Here is a 16,103-nt window from a genome sequence, read left to right as displayed (position 1 = left end):
GCCTTCAACTTCCTGAAGGGAGGTTCCAAAGAGGATGGAGAGAGGCTGTTCTCAGTAGTGACAGGTGGCAGAACAAGGAGCAATGGTCTCAAGTTGTGGTGGGAGAGGTCCAGGTAGGATATTAGGAAAAACTATTTCACTAGGAGAGTGGTGAAGCACTGGAATGGGTTACCTAGGGAAGTGGTGGAGTCTTCATCCCTAGCGGTGTTTAAGTCTCGGCTTGACAAAGCCCTGGCTGGGATGATTTAGTTGGGATTGGTTCTGCCTAGAGCAAGGGACTGGACTTGACCTTCTGAGGTCTCTTCCAGCTCTATGGTTCTATGAGTCTATGACACCGATCTGTTTCCTTCTGGGACACAAGAATCAAATCATCTTAAAAAAGGTGATTTTATTAACAAAACCAAAAAGACATACTTGACAAAGCATACTTGGTTGCTAGGAGTTACAGAACAACTAAGAGCAGATTAAAACACAAAAGAAAAAAAAAGCTACCTCTGGGCACAACTTAAATAGTGAATGTGGGCGTGGCAGCTGAGGGGGGAAGCACATGGATTTTACACAGAGAAGTTTTACCAAACAGCAAAATAAAGAAAAATAACCTGGTTGCAACTAATCCTTTACTCACAATCTGTGCTGATCCGTACTTTAAGCCCAGTTCATTCCCATGTTCAATATTTTTTATAGGCATGGTAATTGTGATTACTACATCTGCTCCCGCCAGTCCTTAGAATTTTCTTACAAAGAGAGCAGGCAAGGTATCTATATAAGCAATTCAGATTTTAGCACTGTATCCCATTGGCTCTTCTGGCCCCCTGCCAACACCCTTGCTGGCTACCAATGTTTAACCCTTTAGTCACTGAGGGTATGTCTACACTACCACCCTAGTTTGAACTAGGGTGGTAATGTAGGCAACCGGAGTTGCAAATGAAGCCCGGGATTTGAATTTCCCGGGCTTCATTTGCATAAAGCCGGGCACCACCATTTTTAAATGTCTGCTAGTGCGCACTAGCGGACATTTAAAAATGGCGGTGCTCGGCTTTATGCAAATGAAGCCCGGGAAATTCAAATCCCGGGCTTCATTTGCAACTCCGGTTGTCTACATTACCACCCTAGTTCAAACTAGGGTGGTAGTGTAGACATACCCTGATTGCTGGCCAGCACTCCTCCTCCATCACATCCCACGCACACAACACATGCACACACATACACAACAGACATATACACCCCACACACAGACAACGCATACACCCCAAATATTCACACACGTATACAAAAGAGACAGGACACACATACACACAAAAGCAAGCAGTCTCACAACACCAAAACATGAAGCCCCACAGCCTCCCCTCACAACATACACAATAACCCCTCCCCCAGCTTTCTGCATTCCCCAAGATGGGGTGGGGGAGGGATTTCACCTGCCTCCCTGACTCAGCTGCTCCCAATATCTGTGGGACCAGGGCAATGAGGAGGGTGTGGGGAAAAGGGGAGGAGTGTGTTGCGGGTGTTGTGAAGTGGAGGGTGCCAGGGAGGGATCCTATGGGGTAGGTAAGGCACTGGGACAATCCCATGGGACAGGGAGGAGGGATGGGGCTAGGTGTAGGTCAGAGGGGAAGGCAGTGAGGGGATACCATGGTGATGGATTTGAGGCAGAGCAGGGTAATCCCATGGGGCATGATGTGGGGCAGAGCAGGGGGAACTTATGGGAAAGGATGTGGGGAGGAGGGATCCTGTGGGGCAGGATGTGGGGCAGAGCAGGGGGATCCCATAGGGCTGGATGTGGGGCAGAGCAGGGGGATCCCATGCAGCAGGACGTGAGGAGATGGGCAGGGCTCTGGCGCTCGTGACACGGGAGCCGGTGAATAGAGTTTCTATTTCACTTCCGATGGTGAGTCATGCGGAGTGTGAAACGCCCTCCCCCCACCTTCCTCCAACGCCCCCTGGCCTTCCCCCTGCCCCCTGGCAGCTCCCCCCGCCCTCCACTCAGGCACCTGCTGCTGCCAGTCTCAGCCCTTTCCCAGCTGCACCGTTATGGGGCGCGGCTAGACGGGTATCAACCACCCCAGCATCCCATTCCCGGCACGCAAATAGGTCACCGGCCCAGCGTGGGGCTCACACAGCGCCAGGTTCCTTACAGACCCCCCAAACCGAGGTCAGGGCCCGGCGTGCCAGGTGCCACACAGAACCCCTCCAAAGAAAACTGGGGTCTCCCATCCTGCCGGACGCTGCACAGACCTCTCTTTGACCAAGATCGCCCCCCGTTGTGCCAGGCGCTGCCCAGATACCCAATCAGACACGCCCCCTCCAGCCAATCGATATTACTATGCCAATTGTGCAGGTGGGGAAACTGAGTCAGGGGGGAGGGAGACTGGAATTGAGGAAGAGCCTGGAGGAGAGGTGCTAGGAAGGGGCGAGGAATCTGCTCAAATCGGGGGCAGTGGGGGAGGGGAGTTCTGCTCAGACAGGTGGAGGGGAACTGCCCCCCCCAGCCGGAACCTGCCCTGCCCCGGTTTCACCGCCCTCTAATGACTCTCCTTCCGTCCCCATGGCCCCGGGGTGATGTCATTGATACTTACCCCTCCCCGCCTCAGGCTTGTCCCCTCCCCTCTGGCCTGTCCCCTCCCCCATCCCGCCCAGGGCATAAATACAGGTGAGCCGCTCACCTGGCCAGGTAGGCGGCCAGAAAGAGGATTGTAGCTGGCGGGACGCAGCGCTGTCTCTAGGGACCCCCGTCTTTGTTCTGTTCGGGTGGCGCCCCCTCCGGATTCCACGCGTGTTTGTTGTGGTCGCGCGTTCCGCCGTCCCCACTAGATTTCGGGGTGCTTTGATTGGCTCGCGCCTCTCCAGATCCACGAGTGTCTGGGATCCGCGCGTGTTTTTCGTTTCGCGTGGGCGGCGGCCATGGCCAACTCCGGGCTGCAGCTGCTGGGTTTCGTGCTGGCCGTACTGGGCTGGGTGGCGCTGGTGGCGGCCACCATCCTGCCCCAGTGGCGCATGTCCTCGTACGCGGGGGACAACATCATCACGGCCGTGGCCATGTACCAGGGGCTGTGGATGTCTTGCGCCTGGCAGAGTACGGGACAGATCCAGTGCAAAGCGTACGACTCCATCCTGAACCTCAACTGTGAGTGGAGGGGACGTGGGGGAGACCTGGAGGGCGGGGGAGGGGCGGGGCAGGGGGGACCTGGGTGAGTTAGGAGGTAAAATCCACTGCACATGCTGGGGGGGACACGCCACTGAAATCACAGAACCCCTCTCTGCCCAGTTCCTGGGGAGGCCCCCCCTTTCCAGCCCGCTCCCCCTCTTCTCTGAGTCAATATTTGCCCAAGTGGCGCGGGTCAACCCAGCGCGCCTTTATAAACAGCCCAGACCAGGTCTCCCCGCCTTTGTCCCCGGGCTTCCCTGACCCGCTCCCCCTAGTCCCAGTTCTGAGGATTCCCCGCTCTACGCACGCTCCTTCTGCTCCCCTTCTGCGGGAATCCCTTCCCCCCCACGCGCGCCCCTCTGCTTCCCTCCCCCCCCCCCAGGCGCAGGTTCCGGGTTTTGCTGTGTCTCCGGGGCAACAAACCCCCAGGCGGGTGGATGGGTGTTAATTTTGGTGTGGGCATATTTTGGGGGGATGGTTCCCCCCGCTATCCCCCGGTTAATAAGCCGTTAAAGTTCCTTAAATGTGGGGCCGCGGACAGGGAACTCTCATCTTACGGAAAGTCTCCCCCGGCTCTGGGAGGGGTGTGGAGGCTAGTGGGTGGGTAGAGGGGGGAGCTGGAAGCCAGGACTCCTGGGTTCTCTTCCAGGCTCTAGGGGGGCAGAAGGGACCGGTGGATTAGAGGAGGTGGAGTTTTAAATGTGTGTGTGTGGGGGGGGGGACTGGTCCTGGCATCCTTATCTAGTGGCCTCATAAATCCTTCTTTAATGGACGAGCCCCTCCTTATTTAAAGGAAATGTATTGAGGGGCACAGGATGGGGGAACTTATTGATCCCTTGGACACCCCCCTTCCCTTAGCGAGGCGTGAATTAACGGACCCCCCCTCCCTAGTGGCTATTAAATTCCCCTCCCCCATATTTCATGCCTTTGTAGAGTTCCCCCTTCTCTTTTCCTTTCCTTCCCCTGTTTCACTTCTGTCTATCTCTCCCCGGCCTGGAACCGGTTAGGTCAGTCCCGGGGCCGCGCCCTGCGGCTCAAACCTGGGACAAAGGGCGGCATGAATGGAGCTACCCCCTTCCCCCTCTCCTGGGCCTCCACCCTCCGCACGCAGGTGGACTCTGCTTGCACCTCTATGGTGTGTGTGTGGAGGCCCTGCCCTCTTCCTCTGGGTGAATTTCCGGGGATCAAAGTCCCAGCCCAACAGGGAAAACAGTGCTGGGGGGGTCCCCACTCCCATTCACCCCTCCTCCTTTTTTCTCTCCCCTCCAACTTTCAAGAAAAACTGAATCACAGAAGCCAAAATGACTTTTCAGACCACAGGGGAGCCTGGGAGGTGACAAGGGGAACACAAAGGGTAAGGGGGGGGGGAGGTTGTGGTTGTCCCAGGACTGTGGCAGGACAGCTGGGTTCTCTGCCTGGCTGCGGGAGGGTCACAGGTGCTGGTGGGCCAGAGCAGGAGAGGACTGGGAGCCAGGACTCTAGGAGCCCAGCAAATCTTTGGATATCTGCACCCACAAATCATTTTTGTGGATATGGATGCGGAGTGGGATACAAATGTGTCCTCGCAAGGCTCTGTCCTGGGTTCTCTCTCTGGCTCTGGGAAGTGGGGGCTGGTGGGTTAGAGCAGGAGGGCTGGGAGCCAGGATTTCTGGGTTCTTTCCCTGGCTCTGGGCAGGCAGTTTATAAACAGTTCTCAGTTACAATCCAGCTGCATTAATCTTATCGAGCTGTTTTATTTGGGAAAACAAACTCCCTTCATTGAGGTCAAGATAGGAGACTTAATCACAACCACAGAGGTCACAGGGCCAGAGCCCTGCCAGATGGGAGCCTACGGCCCCATCCCTTCACCACTCCTCCTCCGGGAAATGTTAAATCATCTCTTGGGTTCTCTCCCTGGTTCTGGGAGGGCAGTGGGGGCTGATGGGTTAGAGCAGGGGGGCTGGGAGCCAGGAGTCCTGGTTCTGAGAGGACAGTGGGGGCTGGCTATCTGCTTGTGTCAATTGCTCCATGGGGCTGGGGCTGCAGGAGATGGAGAGGAGGGAGATTGGTGGCATAGCTGTGTCCTGGGGCACAGAGCATGGTGATGAGAGGGGGGAGGGGTTGCTGACATGGGAGCAGGCTCCCTCAGGGAAGTAATGGTTGGAAGGTAAACACCACACCCAAGTTTTCAGTCTTCTCCTCTACCTAGACTAGAGCTTCAGGGTGTTTATTGAAACTGAGGGTCAGCCCCCTTCCAGAGCAGGGGAGAGAACTCAAGAGTTCTGGCTCTAGCCTCCTTTACTCTAACCACTACCCCCATATCCCTCACAGAGCCAGGGACAGAACTAAGGTGTCCTGGCTCCCTGCCCTCTAACTCACCATCCCCCTTCCTCTCCCAGAGCCGGGGAGAGAAACCTGGAGTCCTAGCTCCTAGCCCACACCCATGAGGAAAGAACCCAGGAGTCTGGGCACCTGCTCTAACTACTATACACCACTCCCCTCTCAGAGAAATCTGTCAGTTTCACTGAAACTCCCTGGCTTTTGCGGCCTTCTGGCCATTTACACCTGTCTCCAGGGAGGGGCCTTGAAAAGTGAGGCTGGGCAGGGAGGGGGAATTGAGATCTGACTGGTTCTGAGTCACGCTGGGCTGGGGTGGGGGAAAGAGGGGAATCAGTGGCTGGCAGGAAGCAGGAGCTAGGGTGTTTGTTTTTAAATTCCTGCCCCTGGGCACTATGGGGGCAAAGTCCCCTTCTCTCCTCCTTCCCCCGCCTCACCGTAGCTAGGTGATGAGACACAAGGGAGAAAGAGGATTTAACCGTTCTGTCTGATCTACTCACCCTATGTTTTTATAGCTGAGGGAGTGAGAGGGAGGGGTACAGCTTAGGAGTCCTGCCCCCAGTTGCTCTCACCCATTACTAAACCTCCCTCCCCTCCTGGAACCAGGGAGAGAACCCAGGAATCCTGTCTCCCAGGCCCCTCCTCCCCCAGCACTCAATTTAATCTAATCTTAGATTTTCCTCCAAGGCAAATTTACATGAGATGGAATGAAAGGCTAGTTACCCAGGTTGTAATGAACTCCGAGCTCTCTAGCTGTAGGAAATTACAGTTGGCAAATTATTTGCAATGTCATCTAGGTTTATAGAGAGAGTGGGGTCCAGTGGTTAGAGCGGGGGCGGGGGGGAAGGTTGGGATCCAGGATTCCTGGGTTCTCTCTCTGGCTCTGGGAAGGGAATAGGATCTAGTGGTTAGACCTGGGAGGACTGGGGCACCAGGACTTCAGGGTTCCTTCCCCAGCTTTGACTCTGAATGCATATAATGCAGGTTACAAAGTCTAACCCACCTTCCTAAGAGAAGGCAGCAATAAAACCACAGTGAATTTAACCCCTCAATACCTGGAGTACAGGAGGCCTGCCTGCCTCTAGATGGCTTGGTCACTTGCCTCCGCCCCCCCCCCCTCCCTGGCCTCTGGGACAGGAGTGGGGCTGGTGAGTTACAGCAGGGGGACTGGGAGACAGGATTCACAAAAATGGCCAGTCTAGGTCAGACGAATGGTCCATCTAGTCCAGTATCTGTCTTCTGACAGTGGCCGATACCAGGTGCATCAGAGGGAATGAACAGAACAGGCCAGTTCTCAAGTGATTCCTCCCCTGGCATCCACTCCCCGTATCTGGCTCTGAGTACCAAGAACTCCCACAGCATGGGGTTACATCGCTGGCCATCTTGGCTAAGGGCCATTGTTGGGCCTGTCTTCTGGACTTCTCCAGTTCTGTGTAGAACCCAGTTATACTTTTGGCCTTCCCCCATGTTCCCTGGTGAGGAGTTCCACAGGTTGGCTGTGCATTGGGTGAAGAAATACCACTCTTGGTATGTTTTTAACCTGCTGCCTGTTCATTTCATCAGGTCACTCCTTGTTCTTGTGTTACATGAAAACGTAAAAAACTCATTAGTCACTTTCTTTCTAACTCTATCATATTCCCACTGAGCCATCTATTTTCCGAGCTGAGAAGTCCTGGTTTTAATTACAGGCAGTCCCCGGGTTACGTACAAGATAGGGACTGTAGGTTTGTTCTTAAGTTGAATCTGTATGTAAGTTGGAACTGGCGTCCAGATTCAGCCGCTGCTGAAACTGACCGCCAGTTCTGACTTACATACAGAATCAATTTAAGAACCCCAAGCGTCCCCAAGTCAGCTGCTGCTGAAACTGATCAGCAGCTGATTCCAGGAAGCCCGGGGCAGAGCAACTCTGCCTCGGGCTTCCTATAGTCAGCGCTGGTCAGTTTCAGCAGCGGCTAAATCAGGGGCAGAGCAGCTGGGGTGCTGCTGGGTTGGACCAGTAGCGCCCAGAGCGGCGCTGTGGGACCAACCGGCAGCACCCCAGCTGCTCTGCCACAGGCGTCCGGAGAAAAGCCTAGTCTGCTGGGGGGGGGAGGGGAGCGTACTAGCTGCGCCCCCCCCCACCCCAGCAGACCAGGAAGACACGGGCGGCGGACCGAGATGCACCGCGGTCCCGCCGCCTGGGTCCTCCGCGGCTTTGCTCCCCGTCTCCCTGGTCTGCTGGAGACCAGCAGACCAGGGAGACAGGGAGCAAAGCCTCTGAGGACGCTGGCAGCGGGACAGCCGTGGGGCGTCTGGGCTGTCCCGCTGCCGGCTTCCCCCGCGGCTTTGCAAAGCCTCGGGGAAGCCGGCAGCGGAGCAGCCCAGGCGCGCCTGGGGTGCCCTGCTGCCCGAGCCCCCCCGCCACTTTGCAAAGCCTCCAGGAAGCCGGCAGCGGAGCAGTCCAGGCGCACCTGGGGTGCCTCGCTGCCCGAGCCCCCCCGCGGCTTTGCAAAGCACGGGGAAGCCGGCAGCGGAGCAGTCCAGGCGCACCTGGGGTGCCTCGCTGCCCGAGCCCCCCCGCGGCTTTGCAAAGCACGGGGAAGCCGGCAGCGGAGCAGTCCAGGCGCGCCTGGGCTGCCTCGCTGCCCGAGCACCCCCCCGCGGCTTTGCAAAGCCGCGGGGGGGGGGGGGGGGCTCGGGCAGCGAAGCACCCCAGGCGCGCCTGGGCTGCCCCGCCACCGGCTTCCCCGTGGCTTTGCAAAGCCGCGCGGGGGAGGGGGGGGCCTCGGGCAGCGGTGCTGCCCTGCTGCCTGAGCCCCTCCGCGGCTTTGCTCTGCGTCTTCCTGGTCTGCAGACCAGGGAGATGCAGAGCAAAGCCCCAGAGTACACGGGCGGCAGGACCGCGAGGTCCCGCAGTCCGTGTACTCTGGGGCAGCCCCGTTCGTAACTGCGGATCCGACGTAAGTCGGATCTGCGTAAGTCGGGGACTGCCTGTAATCTTTCCTCATACAGCAGCCACTCCATCGCCCTAGTAATTTCTTTTGCCCTTTTCTGTACCTTTTCCAATTCTAACATAACTTTTGGGAGCTGGAGAAACCAGAACTACCCATTTATTTAAAGTATGGATGTACCACAGATTTATATAGAGGCTATGAGCATTGCTTGGGTCCTTAAATCAAGTATTTTTAAATAAAAGGAAAATGTACACACTTCATTAAAATGATTGTATTTTTTGAAAAATACAATATTATTTTTATGAAGTGAATTTTAGTATTTTTTTTAAATGGGAATTCCATCATGTGTTTTTTCTTCATCCCTATAAACTGATATCATTAGATGTGTTTTAATAAAAAAGTGTTATAGTCAGTTTGGTTTCCAATAACATTTTCTAGTTGTCTAACCTTAAGCATTGATTTAGCTATGCCAAAATAAAGCACTACGTCACATTTCTCCATTTTATCTCTTTTCTGGAAGGTTTATTGGGAAGCAATCATATTCCAGGATCATCCTATTTTTCTCGCTCATCTTGGTTCAGTCTTTCAACATTTGCTCAGTTATGTCAGTTTTGAGGACTGTACTTGCTTTGGTGATTCCATCTTTTTTCTGTGTGGTTTTGAGAAGCAGTCCCACGGCAGGCACATTCTGTTTTCCTGGCACACCATAGAAGCATAGGACTGGAAGAGACCTGGAGAGGCCATCGAGGCCAACCCTCTGCCCAAAGCAGGACCACGAGGAGTAATGATAGTTCAAATTAGAAAGCCTAATTCGAACTACCTACTCCGTGCCGCGTGTAGCCGCGGGCACGGAGTCCAAACTACCGGGGATTTAAAAATAGCGGCACCTGGCAAGATGCAAATGAAGCCCGGGATATTTAAATCCCGGGTTTCATTTGCAACTTCGCTTGACTATATTAACCACCCTGGTTCGAACTAGGGTGGTAGTGTAGACATACCCTTTGTTCCTTAATGGCTCCCAACCCTTTTTTCACTGCTGCTGCACATTGAGTGGATGTTTGCAGAGAACCATCCACAGTGAATGCAGAGATCTTTCCTGGGCAGACACAGCTAAATTAGCCCTGCCTTTCTATGTCTTTGTTGGGATTATGTTGTCTAATATGCACGATTTTGCATGGGCTGGTGCTGGATTGCCTCCACCATTTTGTGGGCCACTCACCTGGTTTTGTGAGAGCCTTTCTCTTTGCTTCAGGCTGTTGCGAGCTGAGTAATTAGTGTCTTTAACTAGCCTGAGTAATTTTGTGTCTTTAAACTTTGCCACCTCGGCACGTTCCTCTGAGCAGGTAGTGGATGAACATGTTACACAGCCCTAGTGCCAGTGTAGTCCCCAGAGAACCCCTCTAGTGACCTCTTGCCAGTGGGAAAACTGGCCATTTATGCCTATGCTTTTTTTCTATTTTATAATCCATTACTGATTCCAGGGCTGCAGAGCTGGGGATAGGAGGAGAGTGGGGTCTACTGGTAAGGGCGGGGGGGGGGGGGCTTGGAGCCAGGATTCCTGGGTTCTCTCCCTGGTTCTGGGAGGGGAGTAGGGGCAGGTAAGTTAGAGCAGAGGATGGCGAGGGAGAGGGGGACTGAGAGCCAGGACTCCTGGGTTTCACTCAACACTAGGGGGAAGACCCAGTACCCTGACCAATGTTCCCTCTAACGTTTTCCATCTATGTGGCCAATAAATTTTATATGCTGCAATGCATGTGCGGGTGTGCACCACCACTAGAAACAAAACTCTACCTGTGGGTCCCAGGGTCATAGTCACAGGTTTGTTTGAGTAGGCCAAGGCCCACTCACTTTTCACGTAGGCCCCCCACTCTCCAGCTTGCCCAGTGAACTAGCCAGGGAAAGGGGCTGGGTTTGCCCCACTCAGCCCCGCACTCTGGACAGGGAGCAGGGCTTTGAATTCCTCATCGCTCCTTACCCACTTCCTCTGCCTCTGCCTCTCCCTCCCCCCCGTTTTGCTCACCCACCTGAAGTCAGGGCCCACCCAAATGGGCCCTTCTGGCTACACCACTGGTGGGTGCTGCGCTAACCAGCTGGGTGGCACTGGAATCTCTCCCTGGTGGCCACCCAAGCCCCCAGCTTACAGGGAACGCTGCTGCTGACCCAGTTTTTCTCCCTGCTACAGCTGCTCTCCAGGCCACACGGGCGCTCATGGTTGTCTCCATTGTGCTGTGCATTGTTGGCATGGGCGTTGCCACTATGGGCATGAAATGCACCCGCTGTGGGGGAGACAACAAGGTCCAAAAGGCACGCATCGCCATGACCGGAGGGATCATCTTTGTGGTGGGAGGTAAGTCGGGGAAGGGACTGGGTGTGGGCAGCTTGTTCTAGGGTCCTCCTCCCGTTCCTGTAGCTGCTAGCTAAGACCTGGGTAATTCATGATCTATATCAGTGGTCCCCAATGCGGTGCCCATGGGTTTGCGATGTGGGATGGCCGGGGGAGGACGGGCTGCACACACTGCAGGGCCGAACTCATGTGACGGGACGTGAGGCAGCACCGGCAGCAGGAGAACCTGCTGGGGAGCATAGCGGGGAAGCCGGAGGAGCAGGGCGGCTGGTCCGGAGCGTCGAAATGGCCGTGGTGGGCGGGTCTGGCGCAGGCACAGTTGGCACAGGGCCGGCCGGCCGACGCAGCAGGATGACATAACCCATCGGTGCGGCGCCTGCCACACAAAAAGGTTGGGACCACTGAATACGGAGCTGGGTGGCATTTGGAAGCCTGTTTCTCTCCTGCCCAGGTTTAGCGGCGCTGATCGCCTGTTCCTGGTACGGAAACCAGATCGTCCGAGATTTCTATGACATCACGGTGCCTATAAACACCAAGTGAGTTGGGCCACATGTGGGAGAAGGCCCCTGCCTAGAGGGTATGGTGGGGTAGGGGCTCAGCAGGGGGCATTCTCCCCTGGCAGCAGGGCTGGCTCCAGTGGGCTGTAAGGCTACTGGGGTAAATCAAGCCAGATCATTGAACTCAGACCTCCCACCCCACCATGTCCCTGCTTCCTGGTATGTGCCCCAGTATTCAGGGAAGTCTCCAGGGATGGCATATGGAATTCCCAGGCTCAGTCCTTCTGTAGTTTTTACTGGATACTTTGGGATATTCCTCATCCTCTGGTCCCAAGTTCCTATGTGGTTTTGCTGTGTAGTTGTTAAGTAGCGCCCTCCCCCCGCCAAGTAGCTGCATATCAGTACCAAGCGAGGGATCTCTGTGTAAACAGCTGCCCCCCACCCCAGAGAAGCCTGTCTTTAAGGTTTCCTGATTAGAGGGGTAAGGGGGATGGCTAAGTGGAAAGAGGTGGGGCTTTACAGAACAGGGTGGGGCTATGTGGGAAAGGGGCAGGCCTACAACTGATCAGTCTACTCCCCAACTCTGTTTTGCAGGTATGAATTTGGATCTGCGATCTTTATTGGCTGGGCTGGATCTGCCCTGGTGCTGCTGGGTGGGGGCCTGCTCTCCTGTTCCTGCCCCGCGAAATCAGGGTACAACAAGCAGTACCCCAAGAGCAAAGCAACCTCTCGGACCCCTACAAACAAGGAATACGTCTAGCACCCTGATCTGAAGCCAGCTGTTGGCCCCACATTCCTTTCTGCCTTCTATGTCCTGGAGCCCAGGACATGTTAACTCCTTGCATTATGGGATGAGGGGGTCTCCCAAGCTAGGAATATAGGGGTACCCCTAAACTCTGTACAGATGTTTTTAACAGCTTTCTTGCCCAGTGAGATTGTTTTTTACCTTCCCACATTTTGGGAGTGCAAAGTGGGGGGGCTGTGTACTTGGGGAAGGGAGAACTGAATAAGGATGTCCCCCTAAATTTTGTTTGGTGTGTCTTTGGATTGGGATTTTAAGAGCATCTCAAAATAGGATCTACCCCCGGTGCATTTATTTTGGAAGGGCATGTCCATGCATAGCTTAAGGAGAAATAGCTTATTTCAACTTTGACACTGTCTACATAGCAGTTATTTTGAGATTGCGCACTCTTTTCCTGACTTCCCTTACTCCTCATAAAATGAGGGTTACAGGAGTTGGAGTAAGAAGCCCTCCGGCTGGACATTATGTCAAATTAACTGCTTATTGTGTAGACGCGGACTTTGTTATTTCAGAATATCATCAGTTATTCTGAAGTAACCTGCTGTGTAGACATAGCCAGAGTGTATTGTAGCAAAAGGCCCACAATTTTTGAACCTACATCCCCTTAGACACTGGGGCTGTGTCTACACTGGGCCACTTATTCCGGAAAATCAGCCGCTTTTCTGGAATAAGCTGCGAGCTGTCTACACTGGCCCTTGAATTTCCGGAAAAGCAATGATGCTCTACTGTACAAAATCAGCCGCTATTCTGGAAAAACTATTCTGCTCCCGCTTGGGCATAAGTCCTTGTTCCGGAACACTGTTCCGGAAAAGGGCCAGTGTAGACAGTCCAGTAGTCTTTTCCGGAAAAAAGACCCGATTGCGAAAATGGCGATCGGGGCTCTTTTCCGGAAAAGCGCGTCTACATTGGCCACAGACGCTTTTCCGGAAAAAGGGCTTTTCCGGAAAAGCAGCCTGCCAATGTAGACGCTCCTTTTCCGGAAAAGCTGAAAACGGAATAGTATTCTGTTTTAAGCATTTCTGGAAATTCATGCCAGTGTAGACACAGCCTGGGAGATTTTCTGATGGCCTATTAATGGGTGACCATTTTACCATACGTTGGAGAAACCAGCATGGAGGTTTTTCAGTAGCCAGGATGAACCTCATCTTATTAGCAGCCCCATAGAATTGCCCCGCTCTCTTTCAAGAGGGGACCCCTCCCATAAATCTTACACTCTGTCATTAAAATCCCCCAATCACTGTGGTGAAAAGGGTTTTTTGGGGAGTGGGAGGAGGACCATGGCTAGAGGGGAGGTAGGGTTCACAGAAAATGGCCAGTGCCTTTATTTAAAAGTGCTTCTGCTTGTTAGGGGTTTTTAATGAATTGTCTGTGTATGTCTGGGATTTGTGTGGATCCTCCCCTTCTTTTGTACAGAAATAAAGGAATGGTGTGTTTTGGAAATGTGTATGGGTACTGCCCCCTACTGGAGAGATCTGTCTTTGGGGTGACCCCTGGGGGTTGGGATGGGGTTCCCCTAGAGGGGAGATCAGAGTGTGCACACACTGCCCTTTGCAGGAGAGGAGTTGTCTGTTTCAGAGACCTGATTCAGTGGCTCTCAGTCTTTCCAGACCGTGCACTTGGTGAGGGGTCCCTGTGTTGCCAGCCACCTCACCCCAGAGGTGGCTGCATCTCAGCATCAAGCCCCGCCCCCCAAGCTTACTCCCTCTCCCATCCACCCTTTATTTCAGGGGATCCCGCATACTCTCCCAGCCTCTTCACCACCCTGCCCAATGTTTCCTTCATCCAGTTCCCACATCTCTCTCCTCCCCCACTCCCAGGCCAGATTTAGGGGACTGGTTTTGGGGGCACTGGGCTGGGAGTGCAAGTTGTGTTCACAGTGACAAAAAGGGAAGGAATCCTCTCCCAGTGAGTGAGGATAACTCACAAGTGCAGGTTGTGCAGCAAAGCCATGAAATGAGCTACAGCCACAGTGAAAAAGTATTAAAAAATGTAATAAAGGGGAGCTTTGGTCTCGGACTGCTCCTGTCCCCCTCCTGCAGGCTGCCTCCCCATACTACTACTTCCCTCTGTGCTCCTCCTCCCTCGGTGCTGGCCTATGTGTGTCCATTTCACTCTGAATTTCTAGGGGCAGAACAAAACTGACCCTGTCTCTGTCTGGAGAGAGGGGGGGCAGCAGCTGAGAGCAGAAGAGGCAGCTCTCCTCCCTGCACCAGGCCTTTCTTCAGACACACAAGCCTCTTAGTGAGCCAGATGGTTCATGGAGTTCCATGGTGATCAGCTGGAGCCAAGAGAACTTGTGGCCAGGGGCAGGAGACGCTGGCTGGCATATCTGCAGCTACCCTCCCTACACACCCCAATAAGGTGACAGCCCAGAAGGATAAGGGGGACAGGAGACCCTGAAATAGAGGTATCCAGAGTCAGTGCAGGTGTAGGGGAGGAATGGAAGAAGCCCCAGAGAACACAATGGCTGTGTCTACATTGGCAAGATCTTGCCACCTCTCTACACTGGCCGCGAGTATTTGTGCAAGAACACTGATGTTGTAATGTACAAAATCAGTGCTTCTTGCACAAATACACTGACGCTCCCGCTCAGGGATAAGCCCTCTTACTTGCGCAAGAGGCCAGTGTAGACAGGCAACGTTACTTTCTTGCACAAGAAAGCCTGATGGCTAAAATGGCCATCGGAGCTTTCTTGTGCAACAGAGCGTCTACACTGGCACGGATGCGTTTGCGCAAAAGCACATCTTTTGCGTAAAAGCACATGCCAGTGTAGATGCTCTCTTGTGCAAATACTTTTAACAGAAACACTTTTCCGTTAAAAGTATTTGTGCAAAATCATGCCAGTGTAGTCGCAGCCAATGAGCTTTTGCAGATACACACAACCCAGATGGAAGGTCCCAGAGGTGCAGTCACTGGACAGAACCCCTTGACTAAGATCAAGTCCACCCCACCCTACCCGGAGTTGTACTTAGGGTTGGAGACTGTCCTTGTGTGTCTATGGTGGCAGACTCATGGATGGAGACCATCCTTGTGTGTCTGGTGGCAAGGGAAACTGAGGCAACGAGGGGCCATAACATCTAATGTTACCCAAGAGTCCAGCTTCCAAACTCCCTGCTATAACCGCTAGACCTCCCCCTCCCCCAGTCACTAGGTCCCTAGGCCCTAAACAGTAGCCCTCACTTCCTCCTAATGTCCTGGCTGCAGCAAGGGCTGGATGTGTTTGGAGTGACATGATGCCAACCCCAGTCCCTAGTGCTCATCTGGGACTCCAGCTACTCTGCATTGATCTGCACACCTGCTCTTCCTTAGCCTCCTTTGCAATTGCCCCTTCCCACAGGGCTGCTTTGGTCTCTGGCCCAGGGTTCACCCCACCCTGAAGTGAATTGCTTGGGTCAGGTAGGAACAGATCCTGGGTATAAGAGAATACCCACCCTTGATAGCTGTACCTGCAAGATGGGGGCTTGGCTCTGTCTGCTGCTGGCCTGGGTGATGTTTGAGTTGCCCTGTCCATCCACCTGGGTCTTTGCTAGGCTCTCAGATGTGACTTTCACTCCCACCCAGCACTGCATGTTGGCTGCTGCCTGCTCTCTTTCTTGGCTTCCCACTAGCATCCTGCAACCAGCGAGGAAACAATGCCAAGTCACCCAGCTGGAGGCAAAGAAGCATGGGGCTCTCTCATCCCTTGGCCCCTCGTGTCCCTATGGTACAGTACTCTTGGTGGTGGCTCTAGCTCAACCTGGTCCAAAGGTATGTTTGGGCTTCTCTGATTCCCTATAAGTTCTGGAGCCAGATCTGAAAAACTTTTAGTCTCTTGTGTTGGTGCAACTATATTGGTGGTCCTTTTTAATCATGAGATCACTTTTTGAATTTAAGTGCAATCCAAGATCTACTTCAAATATAAATACTTTCCCCACCTCCTTTCCTGCCCTGTCTCAGGCCCTGCCCCAGCTTAGTCCATCTTCCCTCTCTTGCCCATCCTCCCTCACTTTCATCAGGCTGGGGGCAGAGGGCTGGGGCACAGGCTCTGGTCTTGGATTAAGGGTTCTGGAGCGTGAGAGGGGCTCTG

At 54.0% G+C, this 16,103-nt stretch overlaps 1 protein-coding gene across 1 annotated transcript; it reads left to right on the top strand.

Annotated features, from left to right (window-relative positions):
• The first annotated feature begins 2,645 nt into the window (after window positions 1-2,645).
• CLDN7 (claudin 7) lies at window positions 2,646-13,477 on the top strand. The gene is made up of 4 exons (XM_006112122.3): window positions 2,646-3,124; window positions 10,577-10,741; window positions 11,190-11,274; window positions 11,830-13,477. The coding sequence occupies exons 1-4, from the start codon at window positions 2,902-2,904 to the stop codon at window positions 11,993-11,995; spliced, it is 639 nt and encodes a 212-aa protein (XP_006112184.2). The 5' UTR covers window positions 2,646-2,901; the 3' UTR covers window positions 11,996-13,477.
• The last annotated feature ends 2,626 nt before the right edge of the window (window positions 13,478-16,103 follow it).

This window comes from Pelodiscus sinensis, chromosome 24 (assembly GCF_049634645.1).
Source record: "Pelodiscus sinensis isolate JC-2024 chromosome 24, ASM4963464v1, whole genome shotgun sequence".
Classification (NCBI taxonomy): domain Eukaryota; kingdom Metazoa; phylum Chordata; order Testudines; family Trionychidae; genus Pelodiscus; species Pelodiscus sinensis.
The sequence above is the reverse complement of the archived record's forward strand: the minus strand, read 5'-3'. Positions and strand labels throughout refer to the sequence as shown.